Source organism: Prunus avium, chromosome 6, assembly GCF_965620075.1.
Source record: "Prunus avium chromosome 6, drPruAviu1.hap1.1, whole genome shotgun sequence".
Lineage (NCBI taxonomy): Eukaryota > Viridiplantae > Streptophyta > Magnoliopsida > Rosales > Rosaceae > Prunus > Prunus avium.
The window spans coordinates 15264446-15289132 of NC_142289.1; the positions used below are offsets into that span (position 1 = coordinate 15264446).

At 36.1% G+C, this 24687-nt stretch overlaps 3 protein-coding genes and 1 non-coding gene across 4 annotated transcripts; 1 reads left to right on the forward strand and 3 right to left on the reverse strand.

Annotated features, from left to right (window-relative positions):
• The first annotated feature begins 8359 nt into the window (after window positions 1-8359).
• On the forward strand, window positions 8360-12043 carry LOC110769148 (Tetratricopeptide repeat (TPR)-like superfamily protein). Its single transcript, XM_021973067.2, has 4 exons — window positions 8360-9128; window positions 9936-10082; window positions 10311-10391; window positions 11570-12043. Exons 1-4 carry the CDS (start codon window positions 8445-8447, stop codon window positions 11753-11755), a joined length of 1098 nt encoding a protein of 365 aa, XP_021828759.2. The 5' UTR covers window positions 8360-8444; the 3' UTR covers window positions 11756-12043.
• A 461-nt stretch (window positions 12044-12504) lies between these two features.
• On the reverse strand, window positions 12505-15097 carry LOC110769146 (violaxanthin de-epoxidase-like protein). The gene is made up of 2 exons (XM_088255221.1): window positions 14712-15097; window positions 12505-14083 (listed from the first exon to the last, which is right to left on the reverse strand). Exons 1-2 carry the CDS (start codon window positions 15030-15032, stop codon window positions 12758-12760), a joined length of 1647 nt encoding a protein of 548 aa, XP_088111347.1. The 5' UTR covers window positions 15033-15097; the 3' UTR covers window positions 12505-12757.
• Window positions 15098-20091: 4994 nt separating this feature from the next.
• Window positions 20092-20162, reverse strand: TRNAG-GCC (transfer RNA glycine (anticodon GCC)). The gene has a single exon. It is a non-coding gene; the product is annotated as a tRNA-Gly (tRNA).
• Window positions 20163-22342: 2180 nt separating this feature from the next.
• Window positions 22343-24565, reverse strand: LOC110751699 (glucan endo-1,3-beta-glucosidase 8-like). Its single transcript, XM_021952202.2, has 2 exons — window positions 24074-24565; window positions 22343-23508 (listed from the first exon to the last, which is right to left on the reverse strand). The coding sequence occupies exons 1-2, from the start codon at window positions 24397-24399 to the stop codon at window positions 22398-22400; spliced, it is 1437 nt and encodes a 478-aa protein (XP_021807894.2). The 5' UTR covers window positions 24400-24565; the 3' UTR covers window positions 22343-22397.
• Window positions 24566-24687: the final 122 nt, after the last annotated feature.

Consider the following 24687-nt stretch of genomic DNA (forward strand, 5'->3'; position numbering starts at 1 on the left):
CCTAACAATAACATCTACAAACTCATTTGGAGAAAAAAAAAAGTTCTGAATTTGCGTAGCTAAATACAAGTGTAGATGCAGAAGCTTGACTCCCTAACAATGTAGGATTTGTGATAAATAAAGCTTGAACCCTAGATGGAGGTATATCACGCACAAACTCAAGCACTTGCCCATATTTTTTAATAAGAACATAACCCCTTGTTTCAATCCTATAGTGATACTGGGCTTTAAGATGGTCATATACCAGTGATGTAGCTAAGTCATATATGTCTAGCATAGACAAGTGATTTGCGATATAGTTGTCTACCCAATGCACACTACCTCCCACATACTTGCTCTTTTAAAGTTGCCATTCATGGTGAATTTCAATTATGCATAAATTTGGATCACCTAAATAAATAAATAAATAAATAAAGATAAGTCAACAAATACACACAGTAAGATCATTTACTAAGCCCAACAACCCCAAACTAAAACAAACCTACCAATTTACCCAAGCCTTTACTCACATCAAACAATGGTCCACAAAAGTTGCAACACACACAGATAAAACACTTGCTTTGCAGCACACACAGACAAAGCACATGCTTTGCAAAAATCTCAGACAATGCACATGCCAAGTTTCCAAAAATCCAACAACTTTTTGAGTTCAGCTTTTCAAATTAAGTTTAACTTATTACGATGCTTAGCAGAAGCATATGCAAATGAAAGCACTATACGGATTACTTTAGCATATGCATTAAGTTCCTTCACATCCAGCTGGTTTTGAATATGAGATTCAATTGGCCTGTTGGTTGCAATCACCCATTCATAGTCACTACACCTTGTAGCTATGTTGGTTGCAATCAAGGTTTACCATATTTGCCATTTTTAAATAGTCAAATAGGTACCTAAATTTATGAAATTCAATTAAATGAGATTTTAATTTAAAAGAAAGGAAAATGTATAAATAAAAAAAAATTTAAAAAAAGGATTTCTAGAATTACCTCATGTATACTGCAGTCATTGTGGCTCCAATCTCAACCATGGAAGCAAACTGTAAAATATCTTCACACAATAGGAAGGTATCATGCTCAGTGCCAAACACTTCCTCTGGAATGTGAACTCTCACAGTCTCGTTAGCAGGCTTCAACTTGGTCTGAACAAATTGGCATAGGGAGGAGGTGGCATGTATAGCTTTGAAAGATCATGTTACAAGAAATAAATAAAGAAATATAAGTTAGTTTGTATATCAAATAAAATAAACGACTGTAACTAAACCAACCAAACCGACATAGTATATCATATAAACGATGGTTCCTAGAACATACTGACGGAGTAAAGGTTATAGACGACGGTAAAAACATAATCATCGTTGTGTAATTGTTTTAACATCGCTACACTATAGAAAGGTCGTTTAATTAAAATGCAGTGAAGGCTTTAATGAAATAGACGACGATTTATAAAAGAATGAGACGACGAGAAAAAAAGACCGTCGTTATTTTCAAGGCATAAATAAAATGCAAAACAAGTAAAAGTGTCGTGGTATTTCACTCACAACGACGGTTCTTGGAAGAAACAGATGTATTATGGTTTTCAAATGTCGGTACAGATATACCGTCGTTGTTTGGAAATTGTAACGTCGGATATTTATAAGAGTGATGTCTATTTAAAATTTAAAAAGCAGAAAAAGAAAGTATCAGAGATTTTACCGTTTCATCTTGCTGTTTTTCAGCAGTATCAGCATCAAGTTTTGGAATTTCTTCCTCCAAAACTAGGGGTCTGACATTAGTTGCTCCCGAGCAACTTGCTTTGTTAGACATTGAATTTTTTGGGTTGTGTTCTTAAGGCTATAAAGGAGTTAGGGTAATTGGTGTTTTGAGCATGTTGGGATCAAAATTAGGAACTAGTTGACGAAATTGTTTCAACATAATTTCCCTCTCTACTCTGACTGCCTCCAAAACACTTTCCTTTGCCCTAGCCTCAATCCTCAATGTCTCTTCTCTGACTGTCTCCATAAGACTTTCCTTCAATTTGTTAGTAAATTTTACTCTCTGCTGTCTCGGCAAATTGAAGAATTGAGTTGGGGAAACCCCAGCTCCAACACCTCTGACTCTCCCACCATGCTTGGGGGTTCCCAAAGCCAAAGTCAAAATATCATTGCTCCCAGAGACAGGCAGAGTGCCCTCGGAGACTTGTTTTTGTAAATCATCCTAAGAGAGAGAGAGAGAGAGAGAGAGAGAGAGAGAGAATGTTAGTAATTGAACAGATTGTAAAACAGATAAATAAATCGATGTAATATTTTAGTGATAACAACGTTTTTTTTTAAAACTGACGTAGTATTGATTTCAAACGACGGTAATAAAATACTGTCATTGTGTAACAATTCCAACATCGGTAGAAAAAAACCGTCGTATAATCAAAAATTATAAAACAAACAAATAGACAATAAATCAAAAACCTATGTCGTCGTAGTATTTCAATTAAGACGACGAACTGTTGAAAAAACTGACGTAGTACATAATTTCAAACGGCAGCAGAAAATTACTGTCGTTGTATACAAATTCTAACGTCGCTATGAGAAACAGCAGTTGTAAAATTAAATGCAGAGATAAAAATTACACAAATATGCATTCTTTTCCAGAAATAGTGCATACACAAATTTCAGAGAAATAGATAGAGAGAGAGTGTGTGTGTGTGCGAGTAAAAGAAGGAAATTATAAAATTTAACAAAAAGGGCGTCTAACTCAGATTTAAAAGGTTTGACCGATTTTGAGTATATGAATGAAGCTTGATGCGGTTATTGGATTTGAACCTTATTTATTATTACTGTTGGGTTCGGTTTTGAATATGTTAGTACGCCTGAAGCTCGATTTAAACTTGAGCGAGATTAAATGCTTGTTTATTCCTCAGTTATCACCGGAATGGATTTTAATAAATAGTGTATGTGGTTCTGACAGGTCTGAGATCCATTTCGAATTAAACGATTGATTTTAGGTTTGATTATATTGTATAACGGACCCGAGGCCTATTACGTAAATTACATGTTATATAGTTGTACATGCTGCTGATTGAGTTTTAATTATATTTTTATAGGTGAAACAATTTGGTAAATATCCATTTTTCAAGGAGAGACTCTACCGAAATTTCGGCAGAAAGTCTCGTGCCCCTTTTCCTTAATTTAGAAAAGAGGCTAAATTTTTAGTAAGTGGACTCGGCATCGGTGTGATGTCGGAAATTTCCACAGGATTCATCCTGGGTTTTGAGGAATTCAGGGCGGGTCCTGTCAGTTATGAAGGTTATATATATCTCTAATGCCTAGTCAAGAACACTGGAGAAAAACTAGTTATGTACCAATCAAGCCACCTATGTACCACAAATAACCAGGAAGGCCTAGAGAAGTAGGCAAAAAGAAGCCAATGAGATATCAAAAAATGCAAAAAAACTTAGAAAATATGGGATTGTCATTAATTGTAGTACATGTGAAGGTGAAGGGCACAATGCTGCAAACAAGGAACCTTGCTCAAACTGCTCCTAATTCTAAACCTAACTCAACCAATGTGCCTAACTCATCCAATGCTGCTAACTCAAGTTTTCAACCTCAGCAAGCTTCTCAAAATGCCTCAGTCATAACCTCTGAAAGAATGATTAGATATAAGTTTCCAGCAAAACGAGTATGGCCATGGATTAGATAAACTTGTTGTTTTAGTTAGACAAGGAACTTGTTGCTATGATTAGGTGGAAGTTTGAACCTATATTATGTCTTTTGAATAGGTGGCATCCTTCGATATGTCATAGGGGAAATGCCACATGTGAAAGTCGTCTTTTCTTGATTCCTCATTCGACAAGGGAAGAGACACACATATTCATAGATTAGAATCCTAAATATGCTTACTAAGTATGCATCCGTAGAAAACACATAAAGAATTCATCAATGAGACAAGTAGTGAAGCAATTTTCATCCTTTCATAAAAGAAATTGAAACGAAATGTCATAACGTTTGCAATCATATCAGGGGCTTCAAAACAGCCCCTAACTACTAAGAATTTAGCTACACATTATTCTTAAATAAAACCAAAAGAAAAACATGAGTTTGAGAAGGTAAAACCGAAAGAAGAGAATGCCAAGATTTTCTCCTTCCTCCTCTCTTCCCCAACGTTGCTGCATTGCCTCTCCAAAACTGCCTTATGTTTTCTCTCCAAAATCCCCCTTCTAAACAGCAATTTATTGATGACAATCCGTAAGAAAAAATGGTAAAACAATTGTAACTCTTTGGGCGGCCTTTATGCCCATTACTCCCACCTAATCCTCATCTTTAATTCCATTTCCTCAGATATTTGAGTAGGTGTCCGTTGGCTTGTTCTTGGCTGCATCCGTTTTGGCTGCTAGATTCATTGGGTTTATTGCTTTCCTTGCAGTTACAAACTGCTCAGCCTTTTGTGAACCTTTCAGTGTTAAAACCGCCATAACTTCTTCTAGAAAAATGATATGAACAATCAGCAAGTTGCTCCAGAAAATAGACATCTGTAGCTTTCCAAGCATATAAGGCACGTTCTCTAATTCATTCTGAGCTGTTCGCAACTTGCTTCCAAAATCAGCTGATCTGCACATGCAGTTTTGACGAATTTGTTACTTAAAAATCCCACTTATGCTATTTTTCTTTTCTTTGCTTGACAGATCCTACAAAACACAAAAATAAAGTAAATAGCTCAAAGATATAAGGAACTAACTAAGAAAAGGCAAGTGAATTTGATGTAAAATATATATAAATATGAGCTTGTCATGGAACTTTTGGAATCTTGTTTGTAATCAGGTCTAGACATCATGGGGATGTTAATCATTTTGAAACTTGTCGTTTTGATTCGGTGGAAGTTTGAAAATTTGTCGTGTCTTTTGAATATGTGGAACATTTCATATATGGTTTGATAGGTGGAGAGTTTATTTGGGTTGTTCATTTGTATTTTAATGGATATGGTTAATTGGGAATGTATTATGCATGAGCTCGGTCCGGGTTGGTTTGGTTTTTGGCCCAACTCGAACACCAAACCGAAGGCCTTGAGTTGACTATTTTGGGAACCATACACCAAACCATAATTGGTGAAACCGGCCACTTCGGTTAACTGGAGTTAATGGGTTTGTTTGGTTCGGTTTCGGGTTTAGGTCGAAGAATAAGAAGCAAGGGAAAGATGGAGACAAAGAGAAGAAGAAAAAAGAAAACCAGAGAGAGAGAGAGAGAGAGAGAGAGAGAGAGAGAGAGAGAGAGAGAGAGAGAGAGAGATAGAAAAAAAAAAGAGGGAAAAATGAAGAAGAAGAAGGGAAAAAAAAAGGAGAGACACAGAGAGAAGAAGAAGAAGAAAGAAAAAAAAAATAGAGATGGAAAGAGGAAGAAGAAGAAAGAAAATAAAAGAGACAGCGGGAGAGATTGAAGATAGATGGAGAGAGAGTAAGAAGAAGAAAAAGAAGAATGCATAAAGAAAGAGAGGAGAAAAGAAAAGAAGAAGAAATTAATAAGAAAAAAAGAATATGGATGGGAACCAGTGAAGGGACCTCGTTAACAAAAAAAAAAAAGCTTTCTTGGGCAGTGCACATCAAATATCATAAAGTCATTAAATATCATAAAGGGAGAAAGAAGAAAGAAGGAAGGGAGATAGAGAGAAGAAGAAGTGGCGTACTCTCATTAAAACCCTAGCAATTTTATATTATTTTTTAATTCCAACAAAAAGCTATTAAATACCATTATTACTCAATAAAAGTAATTAGTACCACATTGGAATGCCCACTCTTCCCTTGAAGTAGGGAGGGGTTTGAAACTCTCCATGGTACAATATTTTTGCAGTATTTTAGCATTATGATATGGTTGGTTTGGTTTGGGTAAACCAGTCAAACTCAAAACTTCAAATCATAAATCGGATCAGACCAACTAGTTTGGTTTGGGTTGAAACCAAAATTAAATAAAATAGTTTTAAAAAATTAGACCAAACCAACCCAATCAGTTTGGTTCGGCCGGTTTTTCGAGTTCTCGGTCTGATTGCCCACCCCGAATTTCAATGGTCTTGTTTATGATAGAGGCTTGATTGCTATTTGAAAATGTTTGCTTGTCTTCTCAAACTATCAATGTAGTATCTCAATTGCTTCCTTTTTTCCAATTGCAAACAAATTTGTCAAACACAAAAATTTTTACCTTCCATCCGCATTTTTACATTCCAATTGCATATTATTTAATGTTGACTTTTAAAAAAAATTATAGAATTGGTTCTGACTATTCGAGGTCAGAACCTTTTTGAAAGTGCATCAATTTTTTCAAGAATAGCCGTTGTTGGCTTTTAAAAAGTAAAACATAAAATATGTCTATAAATATCTCCAAATTTCTTCAAAAATTTTCACACTCATTTCATTCTACATTTCTTATAAATTTGATCATAGTCTCTACTTTTTCACAACTTTCCACACTTTTTTTTGTTGTCTTTAATTTTTAAGTTGTTGTAACCTTTAAATTTTCAATTAAAATTTTATGAAAATGCATAAATAGTAGTTTAATTAATTTGAACAATGCATGGTAGTGGAATGTATGAGTGTTGTACCACAGTTTTTCTCAAAATAATAAAATATGGAGGGCCCTAAAATATAGCCTTGCATGGCTAGAGATACAAAAATTTAGCTCTACACTATTCTTTAAAAAATTAATATTTTAGAGGGCTAAATTTAGCCCTCATGATTGGGAAAAAAACTTACTCTTATAATGGGGATAACGCTATTTTGCTATCCCCAGCTAATAACACAATGACATGTGGAAAAGTTATCCCACGTGTCATTATATTATTAGTTGGGGATAGCAAAAAGTGATATCCCTATTGCATGAGTGGAGATGGCCTGAGAGCATCTTGAAGTTGTTGTAGAAAAATTAGTACTCCAGAGCTCAGCACAAGCGCAAGCAACAACTTTCAAAAAATTATTGGATGATCGCGTATATGTCAAAAGATACAATAATTTCTGGACTCCCAAATACAACAACAAAAAACTAAAATTTTGTTCAAAATCCTGGCCAACTGGCCTAACCCTCTGCTTACATTGTAGATGCTTTAGCTAATCTACGTCATATTTTGTGTCATTGTCCTATTTCAAATCACAACATGTGTAACCTTTTATATATTTATTTATTTATACTTTTAGTACAAATAATTGTGGAAGGGGGTTTACACAAAATATTCATTAGGTGGCTGAGGGATTTTGAACTTCTGTCCAACTAAGCAACTTTGGTCTCAATTCATATTTAGAGAGAGAGAGAGAGAGAGAGAGAGAGAGAGAGAGAGAGAGAGAGAGAGAGTCGTTTCTATTCGTAGTCTAAAATATCGATAATATCGATGAAATATCGAGGATATTATCGTTTTTTCGAGTCAATGATATTTTGGAATGTATCTATACACATATCGTATAAATATCGATAATATTGGAAAATATTGATGTCGATAATTTCTCACACTTTAGCAATATTTGGCCAAAATATCACTATAATATCTAGATGATGAAGACAATGGAAAATTTGAAGAGTTATTTACACTAACACCCCCTGAGGTTTCTTGTGTTTTCACAAAACCCCATTAGATCTCAAAAATTACATGAACACCCCTTGAGGTTTTAGTTTGTTTTTACAAAATCCCTTTTCGTTGATTGTTTGTCAAAAATTGATGATTTCATTGAAAAAATACTTATGAAAATGACAAAATTAACCTCAATGAAGTATATACAATCTAATCTCAAAGGCCAACTTTGTCATTTGGAGAATTGTTTTGTATAAAATCATCAGTTTTTGGATGAAAAATAAATGAAAAAGAGTTTTGTGAAAACAATTTAAAACCTCATGGGGTGTTCTTGTAATTTCTAAAATCTCAAGGAGTTTTGTGAAAAAGCTGAAAACTTTAGAAGGTGTTAGTTTAAATAACTCAAATTTGAACCCTATAAGAACTTTATGTGGCACTAAGTCACTCATGTATCTTACCATGCAATGTATAAAGTTTAAAATATTATTGTAAATCATTATAAATAAATGATTATGGTGTGTTTAATCTTCTTTCATTAATTACTACATATTTTCTACACTTGCAGTGTTTGTCAGCTAGTTATATAATAAACTTAAATCAGTTAAACCTATCATGCAATGCATTTCCTTCCAATTTTTTGTGGTAAAGTAATAGATAATTGACTTAATAAACATCCTCCAAAGTTTCAAAAAAAATTTCCAAGTTTTTCTTACAATTTATATAGTTTTTATTCAATTTTTATCGATATTGATAATATGCCGATATTTCCATCAAATTTTTGGACTACCGATATTTCCGAAATCATTTATATTTTAGACTTTGTTTCTATTCTATACTGTAACCTCAGTTTCCACGATTTTTGGTTTTGGAGAGAATAAAAACAGGGTTTATGGTCTCCTTCCTAAACAGTTGAATTCATCTCCAAAGATGGGTTCGTTGGCACCTTGTTCTCTTCAACCGACCCATACCAAAATTTTGCCCCATACTCTCTGCTGCAAGTCTATCAAACCGTCATTCCTCAATTCTCATTATATTCAAAAGCCGCTTACACTTCCATTCAAATTCCTCTCCTCCAGAAGTTCCTCGAACTCGAACCTCCGCAGACTCTCCTCTCACTTAACCTCTCTCACCTTACCCTTCTCTAAACTTTCACATAGTTACTCTGCTTTCCAACCCAATAAAAATTTATCAAGATTTTTGATAGAAAAAATAGTGGGTTTTGTTATAGGGTCAGTTTTCTTTTTTGGATGCTTCAATGTAAGAGCAGCTGTAGCACTGCCTGCTCAAACAAGCAGTTCCAGTGCAAACTTTGAGGAGAAGAGAGAGACCCAGAAAGGGAAAAGTGAGGATGAGGAAATGTATGAGAAGATTTTGGAGGAGGACCCAACAAATGTTGGGGCTTTGAAGGTGGTTTTGTATGGGGCAATGAGGAGAGGTAACACAAAACAGGCTGTGAATTATGTGGAGAAGTTGATTGATGTGGAGCCAGATGAGGTCGAGTGGAGGCTTTTGATGGCGCTTTGTTATGAGATCATGGGGCAACTGAGTACTGCTAAAAGATTGTTTCAGGAAATCTTGGAGGAGAGGCCTCTTTTGCTCAGAGCTTTGCATGTATGCTTCTGGGGCTTGTTCCCTTTTGAAGATTTATTATTGTTACAATCTTTGCTACTAGATGCTTGTGTGTGGTGGTGTGATAGTATATACTGACGTAGCCATTATAAATCAAAATTGATTGTGGATTATCAAACTTTGAATTTGCTGAGTGGGGGGGCATATACCCTATTACAAAGTCTGTGTCTTTTGGAGATAAAAATTGCATGTAAATTACTTTCTATTGGTAGTTCCTAATATTTTGTTTTTAATTTGAATTTAAGTATTAGCTAGAAAACAACTCTTATGATTGCATTTGACACACTTTCTTCTCTGCCTGTTTCTTGTTAAGTTTATATTCTCGTTCTGTCTCATCACAGATTCACGGTTTTGGTTCAAAGTAAAGCATTGTACTTGGTGAGAATTGAGTATGCCATGCATCTTTTTCTTTTTTTTTTCTTTTTTCTTTTTTTTTTCTGGTGAGAGAGAGAGTATATGCCATGCATCTTATATGCATTGATTCTTTAGGTGGGGTTTTCATAGAGTTCTCAAGTCCATTGATTTTCTAATGGCAGCAGTGTTATTTAGAACAGATATATGTAGGTCGATAATCAATTGTGTGCAAGGAAATCAACAAATGCTCAAAATGTTAGGTTCAGTTGACAATTCATGTGCTATGGATGGATCCAACTTCGACTGAATTACACGGGTGATATAATCAATCACGGTCACTTGTAGGCTGTAAATGATGCATTGTTATATGTCTATTGACACCTTATGCATCTTTGCTTGAGAAACTTAAACCTTACAGATCTCTTCTTTTCTCAGGGTCTGGCATTGGTTATGCACAAAAATCATGAAGGTCCAGCTGTTTTTGTGATGCTTAATAAGGCTTTAGAAATTGCACAGCGGGAAAAAAGAGTCATTGAGGAGAGGAATATAAGAATTCTGATTGCACAGATGCATGTTGTGAAGGTAACAATCAGTCCAACCTCTCATTTTCTAAAATCACGAACTGGTATCTATAAAAATATCACTCTTTAAAGTTCTTAAACTGTATTCAAGAGCAGAAACTTTTTGTTCAAATTGAATTCCTTGTATATAGAAAATGAATCTTAATCTGTTGCCACCTAAGGTCAATGAGAATCAGAACAACTATGGTCTTTTCATGTGACAGCATATTTATATATTTATGCCTTCTAGGGAGAATTGGAAGAAGGCTTGAATAAATTTCAAGATTTGGTCAAAGCGGATCCTCGAGATTTTCGACCTTATCTATGCCAGGTTAGTTTGCTCATGTTATTTTGCTTGCTGCTGCTGCTGCTGCTGCTGCTGCTGCTGCTGCTGCTGCTGGTTTTTCTTTGGCTTTGCTTAGAAGAATATTTGACTGAGATCCTAACAACTGTCGGTCCCAAATAAATAAAAGTAAAATCTTAACTTCAGCTTTTAATGACAATGGGAAGTCAAAAGAATTTGCCATGTTATCAAAAGACCCTAAGTTCATATCCCTGCAACTACAACCTCCCAATTTATGTTGAATTTTACGTGTTGGGCTCTATATGGGGGTAGAGAGAGTCGGACATGTGAGGAAAAATATTACTATCAAACAGTAGTTGAGCCCACAACCTATGACTTAAACTTTTAGTAATAGTGGTAAATCAAAAAAACAAATTATTTCTCATATGAAATCTTCTCTCTCTTTGTGGCTGATAGCTATTGGGTTTCATCCACTTATAATTTTCATGTTTGTTACTCTAGCTGAAACAGTCTGCCACCTAGGTAGGTGAAATGGAGCACCTTATATTTGTGTCTGCACTACAATAGTTAAGACAATACATTAGGTCGCAGGATCAATGAGTGCTTTCTAGTGAGGCACTCCACTCGCACCAAACGCTACCAAAGTTTGTTACAAGTTTAGATAACATGTTCTCATTTCAGAATCAAGAATGAAAACATCAGCTTAACAACGTTACTCCCCCCATGTCTCATTTAAAGTCTTTCCTCAAGAGAAGAGTCCACTAGAACATAGAAGTTCCAACCAGAGACAAGTCATACTTATTTTTATATAAATATTTTATTTACAAATTTGAGGAATTATTCTGTTGGATTGTCAAAGATGAATTCTTTTGCTTTCTGGTAAGGTGGTTTTTTTTCCAAGAATATCATGTATTGCAACTTGAATCCTCAAGTAGTCAGATATTTAATTACCTTTTTGCATGAACCGAATAGGTGTGTTACAACTCACAATAAGCTTCAAAAGTGCAGTGTGCAATCACTTGAATTGTAGAATTGTTTTCTGCTCAAGTTCCTAAACCAAAAAAGACAGAGAAAAAAAACCCCAAGTGTTCTCTCATGAAGCTTGTTGCTCACCAATTGCATAGAACTAATGGTTGTTGAACAGAAAGGAAAATAAAGGGTACTGGATTGACAACGATTTACTAAATAGTATCAATATGTGGCAGGGAATTATCTACAGTCTACTGGATCAAAAGAAGGAAGCTGCAGAACAGTTTGAAACATATCGAGCTCTTGCACCTGAAGAATTTCCACAAAGGGGATTTCTTGATGATGTTGTGTTGGCAGCCAAAACCAAATCTGGTAAACAGTTTCAGAAGGAGTTTGATGCTGAGTTCTCAAACCGGAAGTAACAAAGCACTTATTCTCTCAGATATGGACCGCCATGTGCAACTTTAAGGGCAGTGTAAAGTAGTTGGCAGGTGCAGTTCATGTGGATAAAAGTCAAACTATGTGAGTTTCTAAACCAGGTCTGTATTTGGATTCATTTAATCGGTTTTGAGATTGGCATTTCAGCTTGGAATTGGTTCCAGACTTGAATTGTTGTTGTCTGAGAGACTCCATCGACTTTCAGTTTTACCGGAGTTATCCTCTTTGTCATTGTATGTCATCATTTTATACAAGGCCAAATTCTTGTGTCATGCACTTGCAGCTGAGGTTTTCTAAATCATCAGGTTAATTCCAACCAGCGCAAACCGTGTGATAAGACCCAGCGGAGTTTCTTTCTCGTTTAATTTATCAAAGCTTGCAAGTCCTTCATCACTCATAGGTCTACAGAATTTCCAGTTAAAAAGAAAAAGAAGAAAAAATTGCAGCATTCTGGCAGGCATTGGGGCCTTGTGAAGTTGGGTTATTGAGATGAAGATCCAACATTCTCAAAATCAAAACAAACAAAAATACGTATAACTTAACCCACTCTGGGACTTTGGCTCCAACGATTCATTCTTATTTTTTGTCAACCTGTGGATTAAAAATGAAATAGCTTGTATAAGAAAAAAGTTTTTCTTTTTTGTTTTTTAAAATTGAAATAAATGCTGTTGGTTTAACATATCTAGAACGAATATCGCTTCTTCCTTTTTTTTTTTGTATCGAAAAATATATATCGTACAAGTGAATTTCATTGCAGTAATACTCAATTTACAAATACATACAAATAATACTCAATTTACGTTGTCTTCTACACTATAATAACAAAGACAGCTTTACAAAGTGTTAATACATAAAATTGAGCTTAATTCAGCTGAAGTTAAGATAATGATAACCTTGGGCTTCATTTGCGAGTCTCTGACTCCTCCATGCACAAGGGTATTTTGAAGTTCTCTTTTTTTTTTTTTGTCAATAGGGTATTTTGAGGTTCAAGCATCCGCCAAACCCACCATGGATATCCCTTTCTGATTTTTAACTTGTATCACTGAATGCAATCTTGAGCCCTCGGGAATTCCCAATGGAGGATTTAAACATGAAGAATTATTAACTGTATAGAGCTCCCAGTCTTTAATTCCGCACTCCTCTAAAGCAGCAGCTAACCTCCCCTTATGCACATCGTTCGGGTATGCCCCATCTGGACTGACGAGCACAGCGCCGGTATAGCATTGTCCTGCAGCTCGAGCAGCACCACTATAATAAAACAAACCCCAACTAAGATCATCAGGGACGTCCACAACTGTCCAAAACTCATTTGAAACAACCCCATTGTCCAAGACACTGAAGTTGAATGTCCCTGGGATTTTACTTCTCTTGACTCGATACTTTCGCCTCCTCCAGACCATCTTCCCCTCCAATGTTCTCACCTGAAAAACTGGCTCATACCAAAATGATCCTCTCGCCTTCCCCCTGTAAAAGAGCTGGTACTGGCAAGGAAATTGATCATAAGCTGGGTTCTGCCCTGCCACAACACGCCAACTCCAATTCAAACTCCCCAACCAACCAACAAATAGATCTTCAGCAGTTTCATGGCACATGTCCTTTCCTTGAAACTTAACCATGGGTGGCACATAAGGTTTGTCAGGGATCTTGGCATCCAACCCAAGACAATTGTTCTTCTGCAACACACACAGAGAAAAGGCTTCAAGATTTGGACTCTCATATGAAGCAATGCACCGATAGTTACACACTTGATCTACTGGACTGCATTGATTCAAGCATTGAAGAGCTTTCCGACAATTGGGATCCAAGAGGCAGTTTAGTATCTGAGGCCCGCAGTTCTTCACCATGCAGCTCAGGGTAGAAAGACCTTTTGATCTTAGATTCTTCAGGATCGGGACAGGCCTTATATAAGCATTGATTACGACTAATAAACAAAACCTTATATCATCCGTATTATGCCTGTCCCATGCCTGTGACACAGTCTGGACCACTTCCACTGATTCACTGTCCTTTGATTGAGAAGTATCAAAGATTTTGCCAAATATATGTCCCTTGGTTTCCTTGTGAATATAAGATCCTCCTAATTTGTTTGACAAATTGGGAGATGAGTCAAAGCAGATTATGTTTCCAACATTCTCACTTTTAGTTTGAATCCAATTAACTGATTCTTGATTCGTAATAGAAACAATCACTAGAATATCAGCACGTCGTAATTCCCTCATGAAATTTACAGCATTTTCATTACCAGATTGGCAGATATCATCGGTAAAAACAAGCATTTCATATGCTTCGTCCACCCATTTCAGTCTTTTTGCCTGTTTATAGAAAAGTGTATCAAGGAAAGTACAAAAGAACCGTGCTTTTCAGATAGCCAGAGAGGTAGCACAAGAAAATATTGCAATTCTAAACTTGAAAAAGCACAACATAAACTGACTAATAGGAAAATTGGAGTTCATTCAGTTAGAAACGGCCAAAAACCACAATCTAAAGGCAAAAGCTGCTAAAACGAAAGGGGTACTAAGAATATAGAGTGCGTGATCACGAAAGTGTGAATTATGAAAGCACATTTTCAGTGTTTTATATCACATGGGTTTGTTTCAGCTAGTAAAGATCACTGTGCACATCGCCTCCTCAGACGAACCCCCCCATCATTTTATCTGAGTAGGAGGCTTAGACTCAATGGCAAACCATTAACTACACAAAAAATCCAAAAGCAAACTAGCACCATTTTTATAATAATATCTCCTCCCAAATATTTTCAAATTCCTATGCCTGCAAATCTTGTAACTCCACGATTATGTCATGTTTGCTTAAATAGGGAGAAAAACTGAGATTAAGTTGTGATTCAAGAAATTTATTCAAAAATTATACCAAAAACAAAAATGACAAGAAGGAGAAAACCAACAACAAAGTGAAGCAACTAAAAATTTGGGTTTTACTTACAGTGTGGAGCATGACCTCTTCCCAAGGTGTGCCTTTAAGAGGGCTGAGGGTACCTTGGCCGACGAGGGCTACTATTCTCACCGGCTTTGACGCTGACTCCGTCACCGCACCCGCCTTCCGTTCCTTAACAGCAGCCGCCAATATGGGGCTCGGCGTACGGTAGCTAGTTTTCTGAACTGAAAATGGGGAAGATGGAAAATGAGCTGCTCTCTGTTGGCCTTCCGGCCGGAGAAAACCAGCCGCCGAGGCGGCGAACCGGCGGTTCAATTGAAATTTGGTTTTGGATTGGATAGATGGTGGTGGTGGAGCTTCCAGAGCCATGACGTGCCTCCTCGCTGCTCACTGACTCTGTGTCTGTCTGTTTGACTCTACAATATATTTATGTTTGGATTATTCAAGAAATTCTTTCATTTATTATGTGTAATCTTTCTCATGGTATCGGAAGTATCGGAAGTCAAAAAATACGGAAATATCGCAGGAAATATCGGGATATTATCGGTATCGGAAAAAATTGAATAAAAACCACGGAAATTGTAAGAAAAACTTGGAAATTTTTATTGAAACTTTGTAGGATGTTTATTTAGTCAATTATCTATTAGTTTATCACAAAAAATTGGAAGGAAATGCATTGCATGATGGATTTAATTGATTTAAGTTGATTATATAGCGAGCTGGCAAACACCGTAAGTGTAGAAATATGTAGTAATTAATGAAAGAAGATTAAACACACCATAATCATTTATATATAATGAATTACTACAATATTTTACACTTTATACATTGCATGGTAAGATACATGAGTGACTTAGTACCACATAGAGTTCCTATGAGGTTCAAAATTTTCACTATCTTCATCATCTCTATGTGTAGAGTAAGTATATTTTGAAGAGTAGTCATCAAATGATAAATCCCCAAAATAGTTTTCCATGTAATTGTTAACATGCCACCCATATGGATCCGAGATTGGTTGACGTTGTCCATAAGCAAAATCATTTGAAGATTGAGTCTCGGATTCTTTCCATGTGTCACTTGATTCCATCCCAACAGGAATGGGATATGAAGGGTAGGGAAATGGTTGGTTATGAGTATAACCATAGTTACTACTTCCTACTCCAACAGAGTCCGAAGTTATAGATAACGAGTCATCTTCTTGACTTGACAATGTCCCCTCGCCTCTTTCTCTACGAGTATAGTTCTTCCCTATGGCACCAATTCCTGGTCCTGCCCGCCTACTGCCATGGTAAGGTAAGTAAAAGCAGGTGAGTGGTTGAATGGTAGGGTAAGTAATGTAAGTTGAAAAAACGTTGGTGAGTTTTATATTTTATCCATTTTGTAAACCAAGCCAGGAATCCAAAGCTAAGTTTTATATTTTATCCATTTTGTAAAAGCATGTGAGCATTCTGTCGGCTAGACATGCTTTGTTTATTAGCTCAATGAGCTACTTTTGTATTACTCTAGGAGACATGCTTTCCGTAGAGTACCCAAATCAGTTCAATGAGCTACTTCAGTTCTCTACATTTTTTGAGTTTCATATCGGGATATTATCGGGATATTATCGATAATATCTCGATATATTGACCAAATCATTCATAAAAGTGTTGAAAATATCTTTCCGATATTATCGGGATAATATCGGGATAATATCGATATATTGACGATAACTATATGGTTAGTTGTTAAAATATCGGACCCCCAAAAATCAGATATTATCGGGATAATATCGGGGATATTATCGATATTTAAGACCATGATCTTTCTTTTTGCTATGTTTATTTGTTCACCATAGTTTGATAAAGGCCATGACTTGGTAAAACGACGTCCAAACAATCATTTAAAAATACACTCAGTTAACCTTAGTCAAATCGGTTAAAGTGGATGTGTTACTCACTCTGTACCTGAATTCGAATATCTCTTCTCATAATTTAGATTAAATTAAAGTAGAATATTATCTTTATTAAAGGTAGAATTACATTTTCATTCTCCGTTTGGATGAGGGAAAATAGCTCGAAATTTAGCTAAAAGTCGGGAATTTAAGAGGAGAAATTGACAATTCCCTTGTTTGGCAATTTAAGCGTGGAATTTATTAAATGACGCGTGGGAAAAATCGTGGAAATTGAGGCATCAAATTCCCGAGTTTAATTTCCACCAAAATAGGCGTCATTTCACAATTTCCGTAGTGCAGGAATTCATATTTTCCAGTGTGCCAAAACTGACATAAATAAAAAAACTACCAAACTTTTCATTTAAAAAAAAAAAAAAAAAAGTGCATGTCTCTTTGGATCAAATTTGAAGCTTAGTCTTCATGCCTTTCTCTTCTTTAATTTATGTTTTTTCTATTTTAGGGTTACCATGGCTTCTGAATGGCTATCAAAATTGGATGTTTTTTTATATTAAATTTATGAGTATGTGTTGAATGAGTTTTGTGATCTTTGCGGCACTATGGCTGGATTTTGGGAAGTTTTAACAAAATACTCTATGCCCGTGGATATTGGTGTATGATTTGTGTATATGGTACAGCTCTGTAGTTGTTTGCTAGCTTTATCGCTTTGTGTTATCGCCTTTTTCAAGTTTTACTCTTCGTTTCCTTACTCTGAAGAAAAAGCCTATGCTGTTGAAAAGCTTTTTATGTACTCTGTAAGGAAACAAAAAACTTTGTTGATTGTTATATGTTGCTGAAAATCGATTTTGATCTTCTCTCATTCTGATTTGACTTTGATTATTTGTTTGGTAGTCTCATGACGATGCTAGAGGTTTTCGATTTAAAGTTATAGAAAATTGGGATGATATAGTTGTTGCGTAGATACAGCTGCACCAAAATGGATTCAGCTGCATCCTCAACTTGTGATACTCGCAAGTGCACGAGCCGTTCGGTAGTATAGCGTATGTAAGTGCGAGGTCGATCCCACGAGGATTGGTGATTGAATGATTCAATTCATTTTCCCTACACAAAACAGAAATGAAAAAGAAGGGAAATAAATAAAACAAGGAAGAAAGAAAATAACTAACTCAAGCAGATAAGTTCCCAAGTTCAATTAGATTAACGGATTGATTCTAGCTAATGTATGATTAAGCCATGGTGTGTGGTCATAACCTTGTGTTCCTAATTCCCTAATTTGATCATTTGTTGTCTAACCTAAAATTAAGCATTAGGAACCCATTAAGCATAGAAGAACAATTTAAACAACCAAGCATGTATCTAATCCCTGTTGTCGAATGTCCATACATACTCTTCCTATTCATAGTTCAATTCGAATTAAAGCATGGTGTATACTCTTAATTCAAACCAAGATAGCTAACATGCAAGCCTAAATGGTGATCAATCATTCAAACTAGCATATTAACTTATAAGCATAATGAATAAGAACAAAAACCATAATTGAAACTTGGAAACTAATCAAACTTGAAACTAAAGAAAAGAATTTACATAACAATGAAAATTAAAGTAGAACTTGGAAAGACTTAAAGGAAAATTTCAGCACAAAGATCTCATTATAACAATTGAAAACTAGAAAGAGAAACTAAGAGAATTTGAGGGAGAGAAGGGAAGGGAGCTCTAGAGAAGTGTTTGAGAGCTCCCCCCCTTGGGGTGTGTTTACAAGCTTGTGAAACCTCACTATATATAGGCCTAAGGAAGCTGAAAATCTGAATTAAGTATGGCTAATGCATACAACACTTGTTTTATAAAATCTGAAATGGTTGATGCACTTCACTAATGCATACAACACTTCCATTATAAAATCTGAAATGGTTGATGCACTTCACTAATAAATCCCACCAGCAGCCCTAGCTCATCTTCATGTCACCATGACCAAGCTTCCAACCAGAAATAATAGCTCATCCTGAGGTCAGCATGACCAGCAACTTCAAGGGCTTACGAATTGGGCTTCCCTTAAGCAAATTAAGACTTTAAGCACTCAAACTTGAATTTCAGAATGTCTTCTTTCCAGCCATATATCATTTGGGCCAATCCAAGGTCGGAGGAGGAAGTTAAGGCCAAAACAAATTGCTAACTCATTTTGCGCGCTGATAAAATCCATCCTGAGCATGGTTCTGTGTTTGCTAGGTAACAGACTCCATATTTATCCAATGGGGCTGAATTTTGGATATGTTATAGTATACACCCATTGGAACAACTTTCATGAAGAATGTGGCCTCATCCGAGCTATGTAGGTTGCTGAAACAAAGCTTGCAATATGACCTACGGAACTGGACTGGCAGGGGGCTGTAGCCAAAATGAGTTTGTCTTTAAGCTCTTCATCCATTCATCCAAATTAGGCCCTAACATGCATGTATTCCATCATTTACTATCCAAAGCCCTCATTATTACCTAAAGCTCAATGAACTGAAAGATAAACACAAAAAGGATTAAAAGCACAAGTTTAACTCAAAAACATAACCAAATCATAAGCTAGAAGGGTACAAAATGATATACAATTATGAACCGATCAATAGTAGATTTGTGTGGCAAAGATAGAGCCACTGGAGAGGACACTGAAACAAGTGCAAATGCAACTGAGGTTATGACTCCTACTAATGAAGTTGATCATGTTGATTTGGATGGTGATACACAAGATTTAAAAGATATTCATGTTATTGATGATATTTCACCAACCTCAACAAATGGTCTAAAGAGAATAAATCGCGCATCAAATTCTTCTGATATTCTTCCTACAAAGAAAAGAGGTGTTGTCAAAGATGTTATTGTTGATTCAATTGCATATTCTGCTGAAGGCACTCCCAATTGAGAGAAAAATAAAAAGGGTATGTTGTTGATGTTTATTGCACATGGGGAGTGATTTGGTTTGCTAATATGCTTTGTTTGTTTAAGTTGAGTTATTTAGTTCATCAAACGATATGTTATTTTATACTTCGAAGAATACCTTCTATGTCGGTTATCAATTTTTTTGTTCTTTCGAAATATTTAATTTCTGTCATTTACAATTTACATGAGCTATCCAAATATTGAAAATTTCAATTTCTGTCATTTACAAAATTCGACATACATAAATTCAAACATTGAAATCTTCAATTGCCAGAAATTAAAATGATAGAAATCTAAATTCCGTCATTTTAGAATTCTATGTAATTTGCAATTCCTTCATCCAAACAGAAGGGTGAGTCGAACCTAAAACTTAAAATATAAGTAAATGAGCTTAACGACTTGGGTTACAAAACCCTTGCATCAAATTTTAATTTATATATACATATATTCGTTTTAACAACGATTTATACTAAAGCACTCGTGCTCTCAAATTTTACTTAAATAATCAATTTAAAGTTAAAAGAATGTACAAATTTTTAACCGGTATGAACCAAAATATCTTAATTCAGCCACGTGCAGGTGTTAGCATTACTTTAAAAAGGGGAGAATAAACATACATGCACCAGCCGGGAATCGAACCCGGGTCTGTACCGTGGCAGGGTACTATTCTACCACTAGACCACTGGTGCTTCTTGCTATAGGAATGCTGGTTTATTAATATATACTAAAGCCGTTAGAGCAGCCTCTTCTAATTTCTTTTGGCAACGCTATAAGCTAATAGTTATAAATGATGGATATAAAATTCAATTTTTAATGTAAGGAACCTAAATTTTTTGTTTGTGTTGCTAAGCATGTGTTTTTTTATAGGAAATTTTCCTATTACCGCATCTGGCAAGACTGGCATGAATTTAAATTTTCATGCCTAATTCCAAGGGAACCATAGCCTCACAAATCAGTTTATAATTTTCGTTCATTCATTCACAACCTAACATCAAATAAATATAAGAGGTTAACCTACATTACATTTACAAGGGAAAGTAGTATTTGTGTACCTGTACCAGCACTACAAGAAAAACTATTTTTGGCCGACGATAATTGGGGCAACGAAACCCAATATTATCGCTTGAAATCAGTTTGAGGTGACGAAAACTTCATGCACTTCTCTGGTTCTTAAGCTCATTGGTTCACTCTAATTCCAGCACAATGGTCTCTCAGATATATTGGATCCACTTGATTGCTCTGATTACTTGTTTTTCATTTTTCTTACCTTTCAAAGACATACTCTGTTTTGATTCTTGCACCACTAACGGTATCTTTAGTATTTTTTGAATTCAAGCGATAATCTAAACTATAAGGGGAATGAGATTTCACATAAAGAGATTAAGAATGAATGGTATATTTCATTGATTGATTACTGATACACGGGCTGACTATTATATACACATTGATAATGTCTAAACAAGGTGAATACAATAAGATTGATGTAGAGAATCAATCCAGATCAGCTATGATAGGAAGGCAGAAATCAAGAGGTTGACTTTGGTGAAAGATTGCCGATGATTGCGTTGATGATGAAGTGATTTTCTTTGATGAAGGTTCCCTTTTATCACACACACACACACTACCAAGGTGTCATGGGGATTTGAACATGAGACCACTATTCTGCAAGTTAAGACCATTTTCTACTGGACTAAACCCCTTTGACGGTATCTTTAAAGACCTATGGAATTGCTTAATTAAGGGCCCGTTTGATAAATCATTTGAATTTTAGTTTTTAGTTTTCTTTTTTTGTATGCTAGAGTACAGAGAAAAAAGAAGAGAATGGAAGTGAGAATGATAGCGAAGATAGGATTGAGAAGGAAGTTGAGAATGGAAGTGAGAATGAGAATGGCCGAGGAATGAATACCTTTCGGCAGCATAAGCTTGGCGAGTAAGCTCATAAACTCTTAGTGAGTTTGTGGATGATTAGGGTGGAGCCCACGATCTTTGCAAACAACAAATAACTTGGTGATATAATTGATGAATGGTCAAATTGGATGATGCTCAAGATTTTTGAAATGAACCAAGAAAAAAAAACTTGGTGATATGTTACATGATTCCTAATAAAGAGAGAAAGGGCAATAAAAATGGAGAAGAGCTTTGAGCAACATTTGGGGTTTTTTTTTTTGAGTTGATTGTTTCTTTTCAATAAACGTCTTTGATGACATCTTGGTAGTGTGTGTGTGAGAAACCCTCATCCTTATCCCCTTTATAGTTTAGAATATTATTTGAAAATATAAAAACCCCCCTCGCCCCAAACCAGCCCTCCAAACCGTGTAGCTTGAACCAGCCATCCTAATCCAATATGCATGATAGATCAGACTACTTTACATAGTTTTAAATCTCTTAAGCAACAGTTCCCTTTAGTGGCAGAATCGCGCAACGAGAACTCTCTTTTACGCAATATATGCATTATAAATAATAAAAAAAATATTACCATGATATAAGACTTTTACAAGTCAGTTAGAATCGTAATTGTCAAATAATTTATCCATGGCACATGGGGTGACACCACAGTGGGAAAGTGGGCCAAACTCTCTCCGTCCCCATAAGTACATCCGGGTTTGATGTAGAAGATAACCTTAAGGCAACCCAATATAATTCTCCCTCCCATCCCTAGTGAATGACTAGAAAAAAAAGTATCCATGAGGTTGTGCAAACAGTTAAAAGGAAAACTTTAAAGAGATAGGTAAAATGGTAAATAACTAACTTTAAAATGGTAAATATCCTAATCTCCTCGCAAAATGCGATAGGTAAAAACAACATGATCTAAAGGTAAAATTAATGAGAGACTAACATAAATTATTAAAAGTACATATAGGTCCTCAAAATAAAGAAGAAAAAAAGCCCCACAAGAATGAATTCCATAAGCTATACACACTGTCTTACAACAGTGTGAAGAAGCTCATGACGAAAAATAGTGGTGCAAAGACACTCAAGGCATAACTCAAGCCGTGCCGCCTCTCTCCGGCACTTAAAGCAACCTGCAACCGGAATATGCAATCTCCTATTGAGGGATCTTGTGTCACCTTAGTCCCCATCCCATTAAAATTACATGACCTTATATCTTGGTCTTTATTTTGGTAGAACTCATTGAAGGCATAAGAGATTCTATCATGCAGTTCCAAGTCACAAGACCTCTGCTTCCCCAAGCTTGTGCAATCCGCCAGTGAGCAAGCATAGTTGAGTTCCACTTGAGCTCTGCTCAAGTTCCTCACATCACTATTCAACACACACCATTGCCTTTCCAAGTACTTCACTCCCTCAACACCTTTTAGCATCTGGTGTCCCGACTTTTGGCCGGCAAGGTCCATGGGGAACTTAGGCTTGCCATCGTATCGAAAAATGCCCCAGTGCCGCTCAAAGTCCCCTGGAGCAATGCTTTTCTGATCCTCGTCGAAAAGCCCGAATAGGTACACTTCCAAGTAGCCTTTCCTCAGAGGGGTTCCCTCTTCGCTTGCTAGTTTCTTTAGGAGACCGTCATAAAACTTCTTAGCCAATCTGTTATTACAATAACCGTTGCCATCGGTAGGCCATCCTACTTCCCCAATTACAATGTCCAAGTCAGCAACACCTACCTTTTTAAGTGCCCAAAGAAGTGTGTCATAATTTGCATCAAACACATTGCTGTATTGAGCACCCTTATCTCTAATCGGGCTACCATCATCGAAGAAAGCGAATTCTTGGGGAAAACCAGAGCTTTGGTAGAGACTAAGGAAGGGGTAGATGTTCACAACAAATGGGGCCTTCCTGGCACGAAGGAAGTGTAGTATCTCCATGATATGTTTCATAATGTCTTTTCGGAAACGCCCGTCTGACGGTTTGTTCGAAGGGGATTCGTAAACATCGGCATTGAAGGGCACTACGCATTTGATTTTTCGTCCGACGCCAGCCTCATCTAGGGCTCTTTGAATGTTTTTCACTGATGGGAAAAGAGTCTTAACATAACTGCCATTGTAACTTGATAAGAATGGCTCGTTCCCAACAGCGACATAGCTGTAGAAGTTCAAAACACACACCCAAAAATTAAACAAGAAAGGATAAAGTCAGTTTCATTTTGAAAAATTAAAGAGATGCAGAATAGCATGCTAGCTACCTTTTCCTTTTTTCTTTCATTTTGAAATTTCTGTCTTTAATCAAAATTATTAGGTCCCGCTAATTCTTTCGCAATTTGTTTTTATGTAAGACACCAATATCTCGCTTTGAGTCTTGAAATTAGGTTTTCTAAAAACACAAAGTTCTTTTGAATTCTATATGATAATGCGTGGTAACATGATTCGGGACTTGTGTTGTGCATCATATATATAATGCTTATGTTGTTGAACTGTGAATATGGACCAATCAATCTAGTAAAAATCAACATGATCAAGTGGTCCAATTTCAGTCTTGGCATATATATAGTCTGGCAAGAAAACTTTTATGTAATATGTATATTTTTGTTTACCACCTTACCATAACAAAAAAAAATAAAAAACATTATCATAACAAAACCATAATTTTTTCTTTTGAACTACATGTCTTTAAACAGAAAATATTCACTAGACAAAAAAAAATTGCAAACCTGATACTAACGCCCCCTTCGTTAAGATATTCAGTGACATTTTCTTTCACCCATTTTTGGGCAAGTTCGTAATCATGAGAAAGTTTGTCCAATTTTTCATTGGGAATTCCAACCATGACATCCATACCAGACCCGGCCAAGGCTTTCATGGTCGTAGGATCGGCGTCGAAAAGCTTCACCTTCTTGATGCCATTGACCTTGAGCATCTTAACAACGTTCGTGGGAGGCAAAGGGTGTGACGACATTTGCCCCCAGTTGACACCTAGGCCTCGTACAAGGTCCGTTGACGCCGCCAACATTATGAAAAGGACCCATGCCAGAAACATGTCTCGATGGATCGACGGATATGGCGATGAGTTGCCCAGAAGACACCTTAAACAACAGTTGTTGGACGTGCTATATATTTAGTTAGGCTAGGCTTATGAATCAGAGAATTGGGAGGTTGCTTGGATTTGAAGAAATGAAGAGTTTGACAATGGTATTTTCTTGGTCTTTTCCTTTCTGCAATGGAGTCAATTAAGAAGATGGGTTGGGGAGAAGGCCTCTTATTTCTACACACCAAAGGAAGCGTTGAACGTACGTACGCAATTTTAGTTGATATACGCATACAAGGG

What these genes read in the sequence shown, in the direction of transcription:
- LOC110769148 (XM_021973067.2), top strand. Translation starts at nt 8,445, where the DNA reads ATGGGTTCGTTGGCACCTTGTTCTCTTCAACCGACCCATACCAAAATT. An exon ending in TTTTGCTCAGAGCTTTGCAT is followed by an intron (nt 9,129 to 9,935) that starts GTATGCTTCTGG and finishes TTCTTTTCTCAG; the next exon opens with GGTCTGGCATTGGTTATGCA. An exon ending in CACAGATGCATGTTGTGAAG is followed by an intron (nt 10,083 to 10,310) that starts GTAACAATCAGT and finishes TATGCCTTCTAG; the next exon opens with GGAGAATTGGAAGAAGGCTT.
- LOC110769146 (XM_088255221.1), bottom strand. Translation starts at nt 15,032, where the DNA reads ATGGCTCTGGAAGCTCCACCACCACCATCTATCCAATCCAAAACCAAA. An exon ending in AAGAGGTCATGCTCCACACT is followed by an intron (nt 14,084 to 14,711) that starts GTAAGTAAAACC and finishes TTCTATAAACAG; the next exon opens with GCAAAAAGACTGAAATGGGT.
- LOC110751699 (XM_021952202.2), bottom strand. Translation starts at nt 24,399, where the DNA reads ATGTTTCTGGCATGGGTCCTTTTCATAATGTTGGCGGCGTCAACGGAC. An exon ending in GAAGGGGGCGTTAGTATCAG is followed by an intron (nt 23,509 to 24,073) that starts GTTTGCAATTTT and finishes GAACTTCTACAG; the next exon opens with CTATGTCGCTGTTGGGAACG.